Raw genomic sequence first — 17,317 nt, 5'->3', positions numbered from 1 at the left:
AAGGTGTTTTTTGTTTTGTTCACACACAATCTTTTATTTAAATAACAAAAGATATACACATAATACAACACATAGCACCCTATTTTGACTAACACATAATCAAAACTGATCTTAAAAGGCGACCACTTTCCTACAACAATGTTCAATCAATGGAATATTCTGGGACAATAGCGGCCATCCCTTTTAACAAAAAAATAGTCACTATTGTTCTCAGCGACGATATAAGTGAAAAAGGCCCATTCAGTAGGGTGCCTGCTTTCATCTCTTAAGTGTCCCATTAATTGTCATGTTACTCTAAGTAGTGCTAATTAAACTTTAAAAACTAAGAAATATATCTTTATACCGAAAAAAAAACATACATTGGAGGTATGAATGTGTGAAGTATATTAATGTGATGGTTATCTGCATACAAAAACAGAAGATGGAATGAGACTTTGGTTACTATTTTTCAAAGCAGAAGTTGAACTTATGCCTACCCTCCCTCCCCCCTTCCACCTCTCCCCAACATACAGCAATGAACAGCAAGTCAACAATGCTGAAATTGTCTCATAACCTAAACAATTTCATAAATTAATTCTACGCTTCGTACAACCAATGTACAATTGGTTGTACGAAGCGTAGAATTAATTTATGAAACAGGTTTTATGGCTTCTGACTTCTGATTTCTGGCACCCCCGTACAATGATATTGACAGAATAGAGAGACTACCAACAAAAGGGCTAGATAGATATACATGTATAGCTCAATTGACAGAGCGCCGGTGCGGCAGGAGATTCTGTCCCCCCGGAGATCCTGTGTGCCCCCCCCCATGCGGAGAGCTATGTCCAAATTTTTTCTTCTGATAGCACCCTCTTTAGATCATCCTCCTTCAGCCCATGTTTTGTTTCTCATTATGGGGGACAGAGTCTCTGTAATGCAGATTTCCCCGTGATGTCGACACATTAATCCGGAGGTAGCAAGTTCAAATCCCACTGTGACTCTAGTAAGTTTTTCTTTGTTTAACCCACAAGTAAAAGATTGGTCATAATGAACTAAGAGGTAATTGTTAATTGCTTCGTCCATGCCAACTACTTAGACACAAGTATTCTGCTAAGTGCGTAGTTCGCTAAACATCCATACAAAATGTGGCTATGTAAATAATGTACGACATAAATAATATTTACACAACAAAGTCTTCAAAAAAATGAGTTGGGTTATTTCATTTCTGGAATAAATGAACAAAGTACAGTCCATTATTTGGATGTCAAATTATTTAAGTTATATCCACAGCACCATATCATCTTATAAACTACAAATAATACTTAAAATGTAATAACTACAGCATAAAACTACATCTTACTTGGGTATAAAATATTGCCACAAATATAAAGTACGATTACTTTAGGGATACAGAAAAACTGCTACTTTAAGGGGAAAATTACATACACTTTACAGGAATATAAACAATGCCAGCAAATCTAATTAGGTTTAAGAAAATGCTTGTACAAATTTCCTGCTTCAGCTTGTCTAATAAAACAAAACAACTATTGCAAAGACAGCAAGATATACTAAAAATTTGTTATAAAGGTTAGTAATGTTAATATAAAACTACTATAGGCAACTCATGTAGCATCAGATCATTATGGTGGATGATTTATACTAAAGAACAAGTCACTCAAAAATAAACATTTTCATTTCTTCTGTAAGTATTTTTTTTAGGCCTATATGATCAATTTCAAGTGTCATTGGGCGGGGTGAACATTTTGTTTTGCATTTATCATGGGGTAATGTTTGATATTAGAACCTCTTTAAAATAAATACAAATGCTATAATGACTTTCACTTTGACTTTAAGGTTCAGAATAATGTTGGCAGTGTTGAGAATCTTCGTAATTCAAACGGTCAAAAGTTGGGCTTGTTGGCGTTAAGAAACCATCCTTCAGTCTTACATTACGGCCTTAAAGATTGATCTTACAGTGTAGCTCTTATATGAAATCAGCCCCTAGGGCCACATTTAAGTACAATTTACAATACGAAATATGAGGTCATGCCAGACTAAGCATCGGGTAAACAAGATTACTGTCTTTCAAAAATATTATACAAGAACCAGTTGAGTTACTGCACTATACAAGCTCTGAGCCCAATTTCACAAAGCTGCTTTAATACTGGTAAGCAGATTTTCATCCTAACCAAGCTAACTGTAGCAAAAAAATTTGCTTAAGCGTAAGAGTTTTTCACAGATTAGCAAGAAAATTAGGTGGCCTTCTTGCGCGCTCACCATGGATTTAGATTGATACGTCGGATTCATTTTCAAGCAGTAAGCGCAGGAAGGTTTGCATACCTTTTCGTTGCTTATGGTTAGCAGTGCTATGAAATGAGAATCGTAAAGTAAGCACAAAATCAGCCGTAAAGCAGCACTATGAAATTGGGCCCTGGCTTTACTCTTCTATTTTTGGGTTGCAATCATTGAAAAAAAAAAAGCGTACAGTTTGTTACTTCTCCCAAGAGACAGTGATTTCAGGGCATTATAGTCTCGGCATATGCGACTCAGTCGCACAGAAGTTAAACTCAATTATAACAGACTACCTTCAATCAGTAGGCAAACCCATTGGGTAATAATAAATTGCATTTAGATTGCACTTTTGTAAATGTATAAATAATACAGTACAGCCAAGCAAACATGGTTGACACATAAAAGCGTCAAGTGTGTTTTGCAAGCTGCCTGCTTCACACAAATAACACATGGTTTAAAAATTGATATAAATCATCATTTTGCAATAATGCGCTTAAGTAAACATTCTTCAAAATTAAAATATGCTCCAGGAAATACTACCTGCAAAAACTTGTAAAGAATGACAGAACATCACAAAAGTTATTTAAACATTTTGAATATTGAGTTATATTTGCACTGATATATGAAATGATAGAATGAAAACAATATTGAACAGCACCTTGATAGAATATCAGTTTCCTAATAACTGATAGAAAGTATTGCCCAAAATAGCCCATTAATTTTCAAAAACCCTACCAATATATTAAGTATACAAAATACTCACAACATATTTGCATAAACACTGCGCAACAAAATTTATGTTTAGTTTGCGCAAACAGTACATCTTTATTAAAGATAACATAATCGCTTGTAACCATTGCCTGAAAATGCATTCACGATAACATTTCCAAGCACCTACAAACCAATACTTGTGGACCCTGCTTAAAATGGAATACCTTGTAATTATGTAAAAAAAAGGAAGTAATAGGGAGGTTGAACAAAATTCAGCAAATAGTAATGAAATTTAGTACAGCAATTATGGTGTTTCCGGGCTCGAATTTTACATTAGACCACAGGCCTGAGACATATTTCGGCGGGCAAAAAGACAGATTCTTCACAAAGTTTTTGGAAAAAAATATTTTAAACCTTGAATTTTCAATTGTCAAACTTTCCATAAATGTATTTTGTTTCTCGTTTAAGGGCATTTATGATTGGGAATAAAAAAAAGTAGTGACCTGTCTTAAACGTCGGTTTAAAACCTTGCAGGGTTCACACGACAATGACCCTGCCGGTTTTAAATGGCCGTTTAAGAACTCGTCGCTACCCTTTAATTCCCTTATTAAAAAAATCAAACAGTTCCAAAAACCAAAGGCTTAGTTTGCCATTATTCAGATAACGCTAAACATTACTCATTGCTCATATGGTCCAAACCTGTACCTTTTCAGCAATGACACACCAGTTTGCATGGTCGTAGTAGTTACGTATAATATGAAGACTATCAACATGTTGTTCAATAAGGTCAGCTAACTCCCCTTCACGGAAAACATGGTAGTAACGTAGATAAAGTGAGGGGTCATTCTTCTTGAATGGAATACTAGGTTTAGGGGAAGTCTGAAGCACTTGTTTATCTTCAGGTGAAGCGCCATTTTGAGTTGGAGTACATGTATCTTTGGTTGGAGTAAGGTCATCCGCTTGGCTGTTGGAATTAAGCTTAGTATCCGGCAGTGATTTCAATTCCAGTTGTTTAGTGACCTCTGATTTTACAGTGTTTGGCTCTTGATTACTTGGTACTTGCTCTATTAAGGTACAAGTTGCAACACTGCCATTGCATTGAGAAGAATTATGAGTTGATGTGGGAAGTACAGTTGATGCTGTGTCATTGCAATTAGCATCCCCTTCACTAGAAACTGATCCCTGACCTTCCCCATTGGTAATATGTACAAATGAATCACAATCGGAATCACTACTAAGTGTTCTGATATGTTTCTTGGACGGAATATTAGGATAGGTACAAATTGGGTTATTTTCAGTTTGTTCGGCAGTCTTGAAATGATAACTTTGGTCAGAGTTTTTCATCTCAACGGGGTAAGCAGTGAGGCTATCATCAGAGGAGGAGACGGACTCCACCGAGGAGTCTCTCTCTCTGCCGACGCCCATGTGTGGTAAATGTCGTAAGGGGCGGGATTTATGGTAAGCCTCACCCTGGGCTGTTACACAGTTCATCCCAATGATGGGCTGATTGGTCTGGAGTGGCTTGAGTGGTATTGAGGTACTCGAGTTGTAGATCTTAACATCATGAGAAGGTTGGGTCTGCTGAATACCTTCTTTACCTTCTTTGTCTGATGAGTACCCATTCTGCACTGGAGTAATGCCGTTAGTTACAGAAGCTGGGGAATCTACAGTTAATTTCTGAAAAATATCATCTATTGCACAATTACTTGAACTTCCCTGAGAGTAGCCATTTGGAACGCTCTTATGGCCATTACAATTTAAGTAAACCTCTTTATCTACATGTCCATTGATTTCTGGATCACAAAATATAATGCTTTTCCCAAAGGTGGACATCTTACCTTTGACTTCTTTTGGAGACTGTTTCTCTATTTCAAGGCTACTTTGCCTGGATATTGCACGCAGTATTTGAGTTGCAGTTGATGTGAAACTTTCAAACAAAGAGGGCTCTTCCACTGTTTCCCTGTGTTCCTTTCCTTCAATGGACGACATTCTTGGAGGAGCCCCATTTGCTTTCTTCGGGCCAGTTTCTTTCGAAACCGAGTGGTGGGATTTTATATTTGTGATGTCATTGGTAAACAGCTCTTTGCAAGTGATGCGATCTTCCTCAGTACTGATGTTGACGAAGACCTCATCAACGGAGTCCGAACGTGTTGGAATGAGCAACCTCTTAAAGTGACTCTTCTCTGCATAGGTAATTGGGTCATAACCCTGGTCAGAATTTGTTCTTAAGAGAGGACTTCTGGTATGCTTTGTGGCTGGCTTACTCAATCCATTCACAAGTTCGGTTGAGCTCTGGCTTGGTATAAATGGCTGCCTTCTGAGAGTAGAATGAGAGATACTATAAGTGTTACCAGCAGCAGTTGGAAAGCTCTGCATCTTCAACTTATGCGATGAATTTTTCACAACATCGTTCTCAACAGAAGAGCCGTTGCTGGTCAATCCGTTTGGAAGAAATTTTCTTGATCTTTCTGAAAAGAGAAGAACATAATTCAAACTTTAGAAAAATAACTACAAGTTGAGCATCTGCCTTGAACTACCAAAGAAAACACTTTAAAAAAAAAATATGGGTTAGGTAAATGTGCAGCTCCAAAATTTAAGTCTTATTTCATGGATTTGAACATGCTTTACAAATGTGATACTCAAGAAATTGCACACTTATGAAAAGCAGCTCGATTCCATCAATGCCAAGGGGCTCTCTTCAGCGAAACAACAACAACTTTGGAATGATTTGCCACGATAACGACCGTGACGTCTTGTGCCGACAAGAGACCCACAGAGGCCAGCAACAACATGTGGGAAGCCACATGAGAGATACGACATAGCTATCTTTACTAGAAGTGACATCATCATCAATTAGTACACAACAAAACTGAACTTACCTTTGTTCTTGAGATTCCTTGGTTGCAAATGCCATGGAACCAAAACATCTTGAACATGAAACTGTGGGGAAGAAGAAACCTTTCAATTTAGATCAATGCAAACAATATACTAAGGATCACAGAGTGCCTTTGTTTTAAATGACTTTAAAAGCATTTGATATTTACCCATGTACATTACATATTTACATTTTAAAAGTGGGTTTCAAGCTCCAAGGCAGGAAACTAGAAAGTAGTCCTAGCCCAAGACGTCAGTGTTTGATAGTGGACAGTGTACTGCGCTCAGCTATAAGTCGTTATAGCACACCCTCTAACGACATGATTAAACCAGCTTGATTGGCTCTCTTGACTGGACAGCCAAGTTGGTTAAATCATGGTGAAGAGGGCGCCCTAAAATGATTTTACAACCAAGCGCAGTACACTATCCACTATCGATAACTGATGTCTTTGGCCAAGACTAACCAGAAAGTTAATGCACCTTCACAAGAGGTGCACAAAGCATAAAGGCACTCAAAGAAAATAACTGATGATAATGTCAAAACAAGACCAGCAAGACAAATCAAGTGAATTTGAGGGATTTGGAAAGAAGAAAATGAACAAACTACCATAACATGATTGATTTACAAAAGAAAAATGTTGAAAGGTTAGGCTGGTAAAGTGGAAGCAATCTGGCTTTATTTGTTTGAATTGTTTGCATATATACACTCACTTAGTGATATAAATGTATGTAGGGTGATTCATCCCTCCTCTACTAGCCTGCTTTTAGTTAACAGATTCTCGGCTGTCCAACAAACTAAATGGATTTGAAATTTGCATGGTGCGAGTAAAATCAGGTGAGGTTAGCGTATACGAAATGAAAACTCTCTCTTCTGTTCCTGTTTCTGCCTTTGCGCACAATTGAGCCACGCCTAACAACCAGTTAATCTACAAGGCAGTACTTAAGCAGCGATCCCCTAAAGACAATCAGAGCATACCGATCGAAGCGCGAGTGGTCAACCACAGGTTCTTTTCCGAACCAACACTACTCATAAGAGAGTTTTCCACATGATGTTCACACAAACCTGATTAAACTAAATGGCTTGTAAAGTACACTGACCTTTCTCAGTTTCTGTTCCATTGCCCAAACATAGATCATGATCTGTCCACCAGGACGACATATCCTAGCCAGTTCATTTAATGCTTGAGCTCGTCGTTCTGTAGTCGCAAAGTGATGGATGACAGCAATGGAGATAACAGCATCAAAGCTGTTGTCTCGGTAAGGAAGACGGATGTTGTCACATACCATGGCCTCATGATCAGCACGGTGGGCAATGTTGACCAGGGTTGAACAACAATCGGAGCCAATCTTGTAAATGTGCTTATTGATTCCCAAGTACTTCCCATTGCCACAGCCTGAAAAAAAGAGAAAAACTTTACTTAAAAGAAGAGAGAAAACAGATTTAGCTGTTGCAAACAACTTACTAATCAAAAGGACCGATCATATACATGTAAATGCAAAAAATATTTAATGGCCTTACGTTTCGACCCTAGCACGAGCTTTAAGAAAAGACTGAATTTTGCATGCAAACAATGGCAAATTGATATTTTGTCCCAATGAGGCAAAATATTTAGTGGTCTTTATCTCTTGTCACATGATGTGCTTATCCGCAAAATTTTTCTTGACTTTCGACAGGTGGTTTATTAGGACTGGCACAACTTCAGAGCGCCCTCAATTTTTGCTCGGAGACAGTCTTTTCAGTGTGTAGAGGGCACAGGCATGAACCTACCCTGCTACGATTTGTTTCACCAGTACAAAGAGGGACACCTAGGCTCGATTTCACAAAGCAATAAAATTCATCGTAAGACAAATTTTCAGTATTACCATAGTAATTTGTATTGTGACATCACACTTTCCCTAGCAACTACAATTGATTTGCAGTTAAGATCAATATTAGCTCTTAGTGGAAACATGCCCTGTAATTTCCCTTTTCCGGGGGTTACTGTGTAATTCCTGATTCTGGACCTTTGTCTTGTTCAATGTTGCTGTAAACATTTTGCATTTTGAGAACTATCCAATTTTAGTGTGGGGCGTCACATAACATGTTGTCTTTCCATCCCTTTGAGATTGTCGTCTACTTCCTGCAAGAATCTTGTCTAGATCTATTCCTCAGTAGTCCGATAAAAATGTCCAAAAATAGTTTGTCATTTGATAAGATACAATCATGTAGAGCATAATAAATCATGTTCTACTTGGTTGTAACTTATCGTTCATCTAATCTCCCCCAATCATCCCCAGAAGAACTTTGTCAGGACTGTAAAAAGGGTTCAAGCATTTTAATATCAATGAGAGTACACAATCAAAGGAATTGGATTTTGTTAATGTCAGACAAGTGCATACGAGTGTGCACGTATTTATGTAATGTATTGTTTTTCAAAACAGAATTTTTTGCAGGAGCCACTGAATGGTTTTTTTAATGTGTGAACAGTTTGAAAGATATGAAAGCAAACCACATAATTATTTTTTAAATGCAGACAAAGTTAAAGAGTCATATCTGTCTATGAATGTAGAGTTTACAATTTTGCCAGGTAGAGTTTGTTCTTTAGAGAACTGTCTTGCTATAGATATATTCTACTACCGTAGAGTACATTTTTTTGGATTTTTTGGGAGACTTTTCAATTCTAACTGAGAAGTCTAACTGAAACCCGAAAAATCTACTCCTAGCAAATAGATAAACATGGTGTTACTAAACCGCTCACAAGAAGTAAGGAAACTTTTTTCAATCCAGTATATTTGTTATTATTTAATACTCTCTTTGTATATGGTATATATCAATGCAAAGCTGAACTGTTCCTCTTTAAGATGATACCACAGTTGCAATGATTACATGTTGCTGGACTTGACCACGTTAATGAGAATGAGACAAAGTCACAAATCAAATGTGCCAAAATTAGCAATTTTGTGTTACTGTGTGAACAATCAAATTGACACTGTAATTCAAACAAGCAAGACAACTTACTGATCTTAATCCACTTTATTGAGACAAGAAGTTTGGTATAGAGCAAGACAACTTACTGATCTTAATACACTTTATTAATACAAAAAGTTCAGTAACAAGTGGATGATCCGAAGGCGTTGATGACAGCCTGGCACCTTCTTCTCATGCTGCACACAAGTCTTGTGATGCACTGATGATGAGGGATGGCGTTCCGTTCTTTATTAAGGGACCTGGTTAGGTCAGCAACAGTTGATGTGTTGGTGGTTCTGGCGCGGACAGCGAGGCCAAACTGGTCCCACAGATGTTCCATGGGATTCAGGTCTGGACTGTTAGCAGGCCAATCCATCCGATGCGCCCCAACATTTTTCAGGTAGTCAGTCACCAGTCGGGCTCGATTGGGGTGAGCGTTGTCATCGTGAAAGATGGCATTTGGTCCAAGAGTCTGCAAGTATGGGACTGCATTCGGCTGTAGAATATCGTTTTGCAAATACCCATCAAACAAGGTGTTTTTCATGAGATGATAGTTAATTGTGTCCGATGAGCTCACTGATGCAAATCATTGTGTAAACCATTAATGGTTCTGAAAAGCTTGATCGATTCGATTATTGAGCATTACCTATTGACCATTCACAAATCACAGACAACGGTAATTTTGGAACATTTGATTTGTGACTTTGCCTCATTGTTATTCGTGTAGCCAAGTTCAGCAACATGTAATCATTGCAAATATGGTATCATTTTAAAAAGGAACAGTTCAGGTTTGCATTGATATATACCATATACAAAGAGAGTATTAAATAATAACAAATATACTGGATTGAAAAAAGTTTCCTTACTTTTTGTGAGCAGTTTACAAACCAAAATATATTGATACCTCACTATGCAATGCCTCAAATCCCATAATATAGAGTGTCTTAGCAAATATGCATTTCACATGACAAGCTGCCACATCCCCCCCCCCCCCCCCCTTCACTACTTTCCTAGACATGTATGTCCCCCAAGGTGATTTCTGTTTTCATCACGAGGACTTAGAATGAAGAGAACCTGCTTGACTAATCCACCTCAAGCTCTTAGAGAAGAAGATGATGATTTGGTGATCAGGCAGGTCTATGCATGTTCCTTCAGACGGCAAATTACTCCTTTGGTAAGTGCATTATTGCACACACGACTAAACCTCTACTTTCAGGGACCGTGTTAAGATGAGTGAAGATTGTGAACCGCGCTGTTGTGACCTTTTCTTAAAATCTATAGTTTTTTTCTGCTAGATTGCTTGAGATGAGATTGAGCAAATTTAACATCATTAGCATGTACTTCCCAGAGGTTTGCTGATTCCGGTATCAGACTTCTGTCAATACATTTGAAATAACCTCTCCATTACCATGGTTGGCACTTTCCTTGTTTGTTTTATTTTTCTCAATTTTCTAAAATGAATTCCTATATTATCAAGAGCAGCAACAGAAATCAATTAATATGTATTGTATTTTTTAATTAAGGTATGGTCTACTTGAGCACATAATTAATCAATATTTCCTGTAATTGGTTTTTGAAATAAAAGGGTATTGTTATATTCATATTTCTGGATTTGTACACTGAAAATATCAAGACCTCCGGACTTGTCCTGTCGTGGATCAGTGTTCATTTTGACCCCTGTAATACCTTGGGTTATATTTTGTCCCATAGTGAAAACATTTTTTGTCAGTTGTTTTTCTCTTTTCATATCAAGTCAAGCAAAACATTTTGAGCCTGGTCTTCCAACATGAACACACAAAAAAAGGAAGCAAAATCAGAAAATGTTCATTTAATAAAAATCTGTACACAAGTGGACTATCTGAGCAATAACTCAGGCAAGAATTAACAAAGATCTATTCAATCAGCATAAGTAAATGGAGCACTACAACACCTAAGAGTATCAGTGGAAATATCATGTTCCCTACACGATTTACTTGCAAGCTGTATTTATTGATGTTATCCATACATGTTAAAGTTGTGCAACCCAGCCCTGTCAGGAGGCCATCCTTCTACAAAAAATGGGGTGACAAATTGATCAGACGCAACTGAATTATGTATAGTTAATGAGAGGAAGGGTACAACAATCAGACATACATGTATAGTAAGATTGAGTTTCAGTTGCTATGACGAGACCTCATTATCCTATCTAAGACGACTTACATAGTAGCAGTGGAAACCTTATTGACAATCCCTGGTTTTATGGCGCAGGTCAATTTGTTGTTTCTGTGCACTCTCTATTAAGTACAAGAATTGATTTTGGTTGAAGCGTTTCAAGGGTGGCTCTGTATAAATGCGTACTCATCTACTGTAAGATTTAATTAGATTGTGGCCTCTGGTGAATGTTTTCCAAGAAAGACCTTGCGCAATAATGCTATATGGCATCATCCTCCAAACCTAATTAAAAAAATTGTGCCTTGCTTGTTTAGATTTGTGTAGCTGTTTGACTTTCCTTAGGGGAAACTGCCCCACGCAGTCCACATAAATGATGCAGACTCATTTATTCTGAGAATTGAATTTAATAAAGTTAATATCATCTTGAATGACTTCACAAGAAATCAGCCAAATGAAAAGTTCAGTTGTTGACTGATGCGTCACAAACTTAAATGGCTTTGTTTGCATCACAAACAATGATTATGATCTTTTTAAAATGAGGTTTAATGTTTTGCAAGAGAAAATACATAAAAATGGAAGCGACACCGAAATGATGATAACGGATACTCTCTGTAATTCCCAATGGACTAAGCCAACAATCAAATACAACAACAGTAGAGTTATCAGTTACATGTGGATATTGCGGCTGCAAACGGAAACGTGACAAAGTAACTTCCCAAAGCAAGCCCTACAAACCATTTCTGAGAAAGGCAGGACAATGCATTTGAAGCCAGATTTATAATGATGAAGAAAACCCTTTTCAACTAAAGCAGGGATCATATGACTGACATGACGTTTATGCTGAGATGGATAGAATGGAGGACTTTATTACAAGTATGCATTTAATTCACTTCAAAATGAATATTTGACAAAATGGTGATAGAATTCCTGAATAATTTTAATCTTTAAAAAATCAAATTCATACAAATATAAATTTGAAGTGATAGTTAATGGAAGGATTTCCATAGACTTTGAATCAATATTATTCAGGGTCATCTAATGTCGATTTCCACTCTGCTGCTGCTTGTAAATATAATTTCTTTCCAGACAATACGGAAGCAAGCATTAATGAAGACTAAGTGGTATACTGAGTATGTGTGGATTGAGTAATGAAATAGTCACTTGTCTGTATTGCACCAAGGTGAATATGAACAAGAACTATCTGAAAGGAAACAAACCATTATTAGTGTACATATTTTAAAAATTGCGAATAATGCATTAAAATCAAGCAAAATTCTCATTGGACCAATGCAAGAGTGGAGAAATTTATCACAAGTACGCGTTTTAATTCACTTCATTATTATTCAATGCATGATTCAAGATGCACGACAAGTTTATTTTTGCATTTTTGGACTGTTTGAAAAAAAGTGATGTTTATGATGAGATTTCTTGAAATTCATCAATAAAAAACTCAGTGTCCTGGAAAACCTTTTAAAGGCGTAAAGTCATACATGTAGCACTAATGTTGCAGAGTGTAGTACAAACTGTACAAATACAAGCGTCAATGTTATAGTTATTCCTCTCTGTCCGATTCTTTCAAAAACACTTTACAGAAATATAATAAATCAAGGGTAAATAACTCTGTGCCAACTCATCCATTATGGGTGTCAATAAATTCAGTCTAATGCACACTCTCTGTTTGTAACAAAAATGTATTTGAGATGGAGCCTGTGTCACACTGAAAGTAAATGCTTAGCAATGTAAACAAGCGTAAGTTGTTGATGTTTATTAAGCCGGATTGTTTATTCAAGTTATTGATTTACTTTGGAATCATAATTATTGTAATATTGATGACATTGAGCCATTTCCGGTTGCCTGATATTCAGGGAATAAAAAGAGTGGGACGAGGTAGTGAATGTTTGTTCTGGCAGGGTTGTGGCCAGTACTGGTCAAGGCTGGCGTTTGAGGACAGAACCAACTCTTGTATTCCATTCATAAATGACCTTTTTTGTTAAAAAGTGTAATGATGTTGGAAAATCTGTGTAAACTTTTATCAGTGTGCATTTTTATCTCCTGTCAAAGCCGCATGCTTCACTTGCGAGAATTGCTCTTACAATCCCCAAGAAAAATAGATGAACATTGAAATGTGACTGCTTTTGTTCTTGGAGATTGCTTAAACTGCCACAAGTGACATACATTTATAGCCAGGGCCTCAGCTATTGCTCTACGCTTTGTTTTCACCTACCTACATCTGCTACAATGCTTCCCGGCTCTAAGCCCAATAGGAACTCCTTGACTCTGGGCCATGCTTTGTAGCGTGCATCACTGAAGTGAGGAGCAATCCGTTCGTACACATCATGGACATGTTGTTTCTCTAATGCAATAGATTGGCTCCTACGATCCATGAGGGTACCCTGGGCTAGTCAGCCGATACCTCAACAACTCTTAACGTTCACTCATCCAACCACTGCAGTACCCTGTAGACATCGAGGATGGAAACTTGTTACCTGCACAATCATACAATTAATGTCAGTAGGTCTTTGATCAGCAGTTTTCTACTAAAATTTGCAACCAATACCCTTATGTTGGCAATGAAGTTGTCAAACGTACACACTGACAAGCAATGCATCAACAAATTCCAGTGGACTGGGACTTGACTTTACAATTAAGTATATTGCCTCATTAGGCAAGCTTCCTTTCTTACTCTGAAAGGTTTCTTTGTAAATTGTTTAATTAATATTAAAGACCTTCTTTAGTTCTCTTCGATGAGACGAAATTGCCTTGATTGATAGTAACAGTACTCACGCCAACAGTTAGTAGAGAGCAGGCCCTATACAATTACAGAACAAAAATAAGAAAAAATGTTGTTTGCAAAAAAGGAATATTTAAGTATATCAAGCCTTTGTAGTCTCTTTAGTTTCTGTCTAAAAAAGCTATTTCAACAAACAACAATTTTGTCTACATTTGAGCAGGGTTTGACTTTTCGGGGAAAATCAACAAGACTGCAGCCAGGTAAGCTCGTTGCAGGGCTTGTTGCTCAGTATTTCACCAACAAACTTACAACAAGATGAGGAGAGGAAGATGTCATTGATGGATGCATCTAAACTTGACTTTGTCGTCCGCGACAGCCGTCTGCCAACTACATAATGTACACTGCTCAAAATGTTCACTGGACCAGAAATTTACAAGATCAGAACCATGAGTGAAAAAACTTCCTGACTTTGACAAACATGTATCAAACATCTGATTGTTTTATTGTTTTGTTTTTACTGGGTTTTTTTAACAAGCACTATTTTAAAGGTGTAAATTGTAAGTGATGTTTTATCTCTGTGCTTTTATACTAAAAGTACTAAAAGTACAATTAAATGTCATTTATCAGGCTCAAAAGTCAACATTTGCACATAAATTTTGTGTAATCAAGATATTACACATTGAGCATGGTGATGTACTGTCGAATAGAATTGAAAAACACACAGACTGCCAGACTTGTTCGGTCATGATTTTACTAACCCAACACTAAAATCACTGCCCTCTGGCTTGGCCCTGAACTGAGGATAGAATTCCACTGATAAAAAGTAAAGTAATGGCTTTGTATGAGATGGGTTACACTCTATTTTAAAGGGTTTTAACCCGATAGAAATAAAGTAATCAACACTACATTAAGTTCCATTAAACTCTATCATACAATATTTAGACAGTAATAATTCAATAAATGCTTGAACAGTTGCAGGTAGTGTAACACAGAGATCCTCTGTCTAGCTAAAGGCTGTTATTGTCTAGGCAGATGTTCCTTTGTTGCCACATACAGCTGTTACACTACACGCCGTTGCGCGCCTCTGATTTATAATCAAATAATAATGTAACCGACTGCTGTGGTAGACTGAGCTAGTCAAATCTGGTACAAAACTTGATCAATATTTAAAATCAAGTATGTATACACACGTGTACATTTTATGCATGAACAATCTGACAATATGAATATTTTGCAACTGTAATCCGTCATCATTCCTACTTGTTTGTTTGTTTGTGGTTTTTTATTTTATTGTTCCAGATGGGGCTGGATTTTTGGCTTTGCTAGACTAAAAATCAGAAATTCTGATGAAATTCTTTTAAGCAAGGGGCTAAGATAAGTCCATGTCCATATAAGATGTTATTCTACCACAAACAACCCTTTGGTGACTATGAGTTTTGCATGATGGGTCAAGGTAGGGGTTTTGACAGTGTCCAAAAGTCAGTTTACTTGGTTTTGGTTGGTGGCCATATTTCCACTACTTTTCATAAACACAAATAACATGTATGTGGGTGTGTGGAACTTTCAGTCAGGGCTTATTTTTCAATGTCACCATTGAACTGTTCATGTTGATTGTTCTAGCCAAGGATACATTAACACTAAAACCAAAACAGAAGCCAAGGCTGTGCATAGTGACTGGATTGACATAGTACTGTTCACTACCCCATCCCCTCAATGTTGTAAAAGTGGGCAAAGTTTTGTATGTACATTGAATATCAATTATACAAAGATGAGTTACTGTCTCAGTAAACCACATATCATTGGCAATTGTATTGAAATGTTGATGTACAAAAGTTTTGTATTAACAACAACAGACTCTAGCAAGATGTGTAGAAAGGATCCTTTATGATAACATCATTTAATAGCAGACTTATCGGCAGGATCATAAATTGTTTTTTTGTCAACATAATATCAATCAAGGCCAAATTGGCAATAAAGATACAATAGAGTCACCTGTGAAAACTTCAACTGAATACAGAGTCTACTTTGCTGAGAAAATGTCAGCAAATAGCGATGATTTTTTAAACAAAATGACAATGAACTCAAACCTCATTTAAAATTAAATACAAGGTGACGCCACATCAAATGGCAAAACGTAATCCAGCCGCAGCATTCACAAAAATGGACACTGCTAAAATTTGAATCTCTAAAACTCCTCTTGAGTTGAGGTAAGTTTTGGACATTAAACAGGGGCATTTCAGACAAAATAGTTTCAGTGACAAACATTTTAAAGTTAGTTAGACTTGTATTTATCCCCCCAAAAATTAAAATTTTTACTGCAGACATTATTTTTTTTATAAGACTTTATCGCTAATCCACCTGGCTGATTTTGTTGAATGGCCAAAAGCCACAATTGTGGAAAAACAGGCAAGTGTAAGCCCCCTACCTACAGTGCATTCCAGCAACTCAGCAAATACAGTCAGGCGGGAATACTTGTTTTGTTGAAAAGACGGCTGCAAGGGGCATGCGAGATGACAAGGGCCCCATTTCATGGCTCTGCTAACTAACCGCCAAATTCTGCGCTTACGATCACGAGATTACCCGCTTACGATTATGTGCTAGCGCCAAATTTCTGCACTAGCCAAAGCGTAGAATGCCTAGTACTAGTAGTAGTTGCGTGGAATATGCACGCACTGAAGCTAAATTCGTCGATAACCCATATGAAATACACTTGCCGTACTTCTAGAAAATATAGCCTTAGAGTTTCTAGAGGCACACTTGCCGTTTAAGCACACAATACAATTCCCTGCTTCCGTAAGTGTATGCCTTCACGGTAAGCAGAGCCATGTAATAGGGCCGAGCAGCAAGGAAAGACATGTAAATAGGACCTATTATTATGTGATATGTATGACTAGCATGAGAGGCGATCAACACAACAACTCAAAAAGTCAAAGACTCAAACCATATACACTATACAGCGCAAATCATGGCATGTGTTTGATTGAGTTTATTTGTGTATAATTTAGTCCCACCATGGTCCCACCAAATCCTGTACTTTTTGTACAACTGTATACAATACAAATTGGTGCAATTAAAACTAAAAAAGTAAACTTGTTACTTACCTTCCTTTGTCTGCAATTGAACTGTGTGTACTGACTGAGATTGAGAAAGTGAAATCCTTGTTGTTCAGTGATGATGATCTGAGCATTGTCTGAGTCGGTAGTCACGATTGCATTGGCAATCATTCAGCCCCTCTTAAGTCTGATAGTTTGTTGTGGTCTTCTTCGGTCATATTGCGATCGGCAAATGTGATATTGTCGTGGAATTTACTATGAATTCCCCGCAGCCACACAGCATAAAGTGCTTGTGTACTACTACGACGTGTGGTGGTGGTGACCGACCGGTGTGTTGATAAATGCGGCGCGCGTTGCTGGTGCACAGAGTGCATGCAGTGCATGCATGTATAGTAAAATAATAGACTTGTGTTAAAGCGTTTCTAGTGTTTTCCACGTTCTGATTTTAGTACAAAATAATTAACTCAAACTCATGTATGTATTTTTATGGGAGTGGGAGGATTGCATCGCCAAGAAGATTAGGAAAGACTTAAATTATTAAAGAAGACTTTGGATTGAAACAATGCCTCTTGACTATGT

General features: G+C 37.3%; 1 protein-coding gene across 2 annotated transcripts; it reads right to left on the bottom strand.

The window, feature by feature from the left end:
* Positions 1–23: 23 nt before the first annotated feature.
* On the bottom strand, positions 24–17,033 carry LOC117305545. Of its 2 annotated transcripts, none has more exons than XM_033790426.1 (5): positions 16,787–17,033; positions 13,179–13,440; positions 6,955–7,250; positions 5,862–5,922; positions 24–5,450 (listed from the first exon to the last, which is right to left on the bottom strand). In XM_033790426.1, exons 2-5 carry the CDS (start codon positions 13,336–13,338, stop codon positions 3,667–3,669), a joined length of 2,301 nt encoding a protein of 766 aa, XP_033646317.1. In that variant the 5' UTR covers positions 13,339–13,440; positions 16,787–17,033; the 3' UTR covers positions 24–3,666. The 2 variants fall into 2 exon arrangements, with proteins under 2 accessions (XP_033646317.1, XP_033646318.1); XM_033790427.1 differs by having other exon boundaries at positions 13,179–13,410.
* Between the last annotated feature and the right edge of the window lie 284 nt (positions 17,034–17,317).

This window comes from Asterias rubens (assembly GCF_902459465.1).
Source record: "Asterias rubens chromosome 8 unlocalized genomic scaffold, eAstRub1.3 super_scaffold_89, whole genome shotgun sequence".
Classification (NCBI taxonomy): domain Eukaryota; kingdom Metazoa; phylum Echinodermata; class Asteroidea; order Forcipulatida; family Asteriidae; genus Asterias; species Asterias rubens.
Note: the sequence above shows the minus strand (reverse complement) of the source record. Positions and strands in the feature narration are given on the sequence as shown.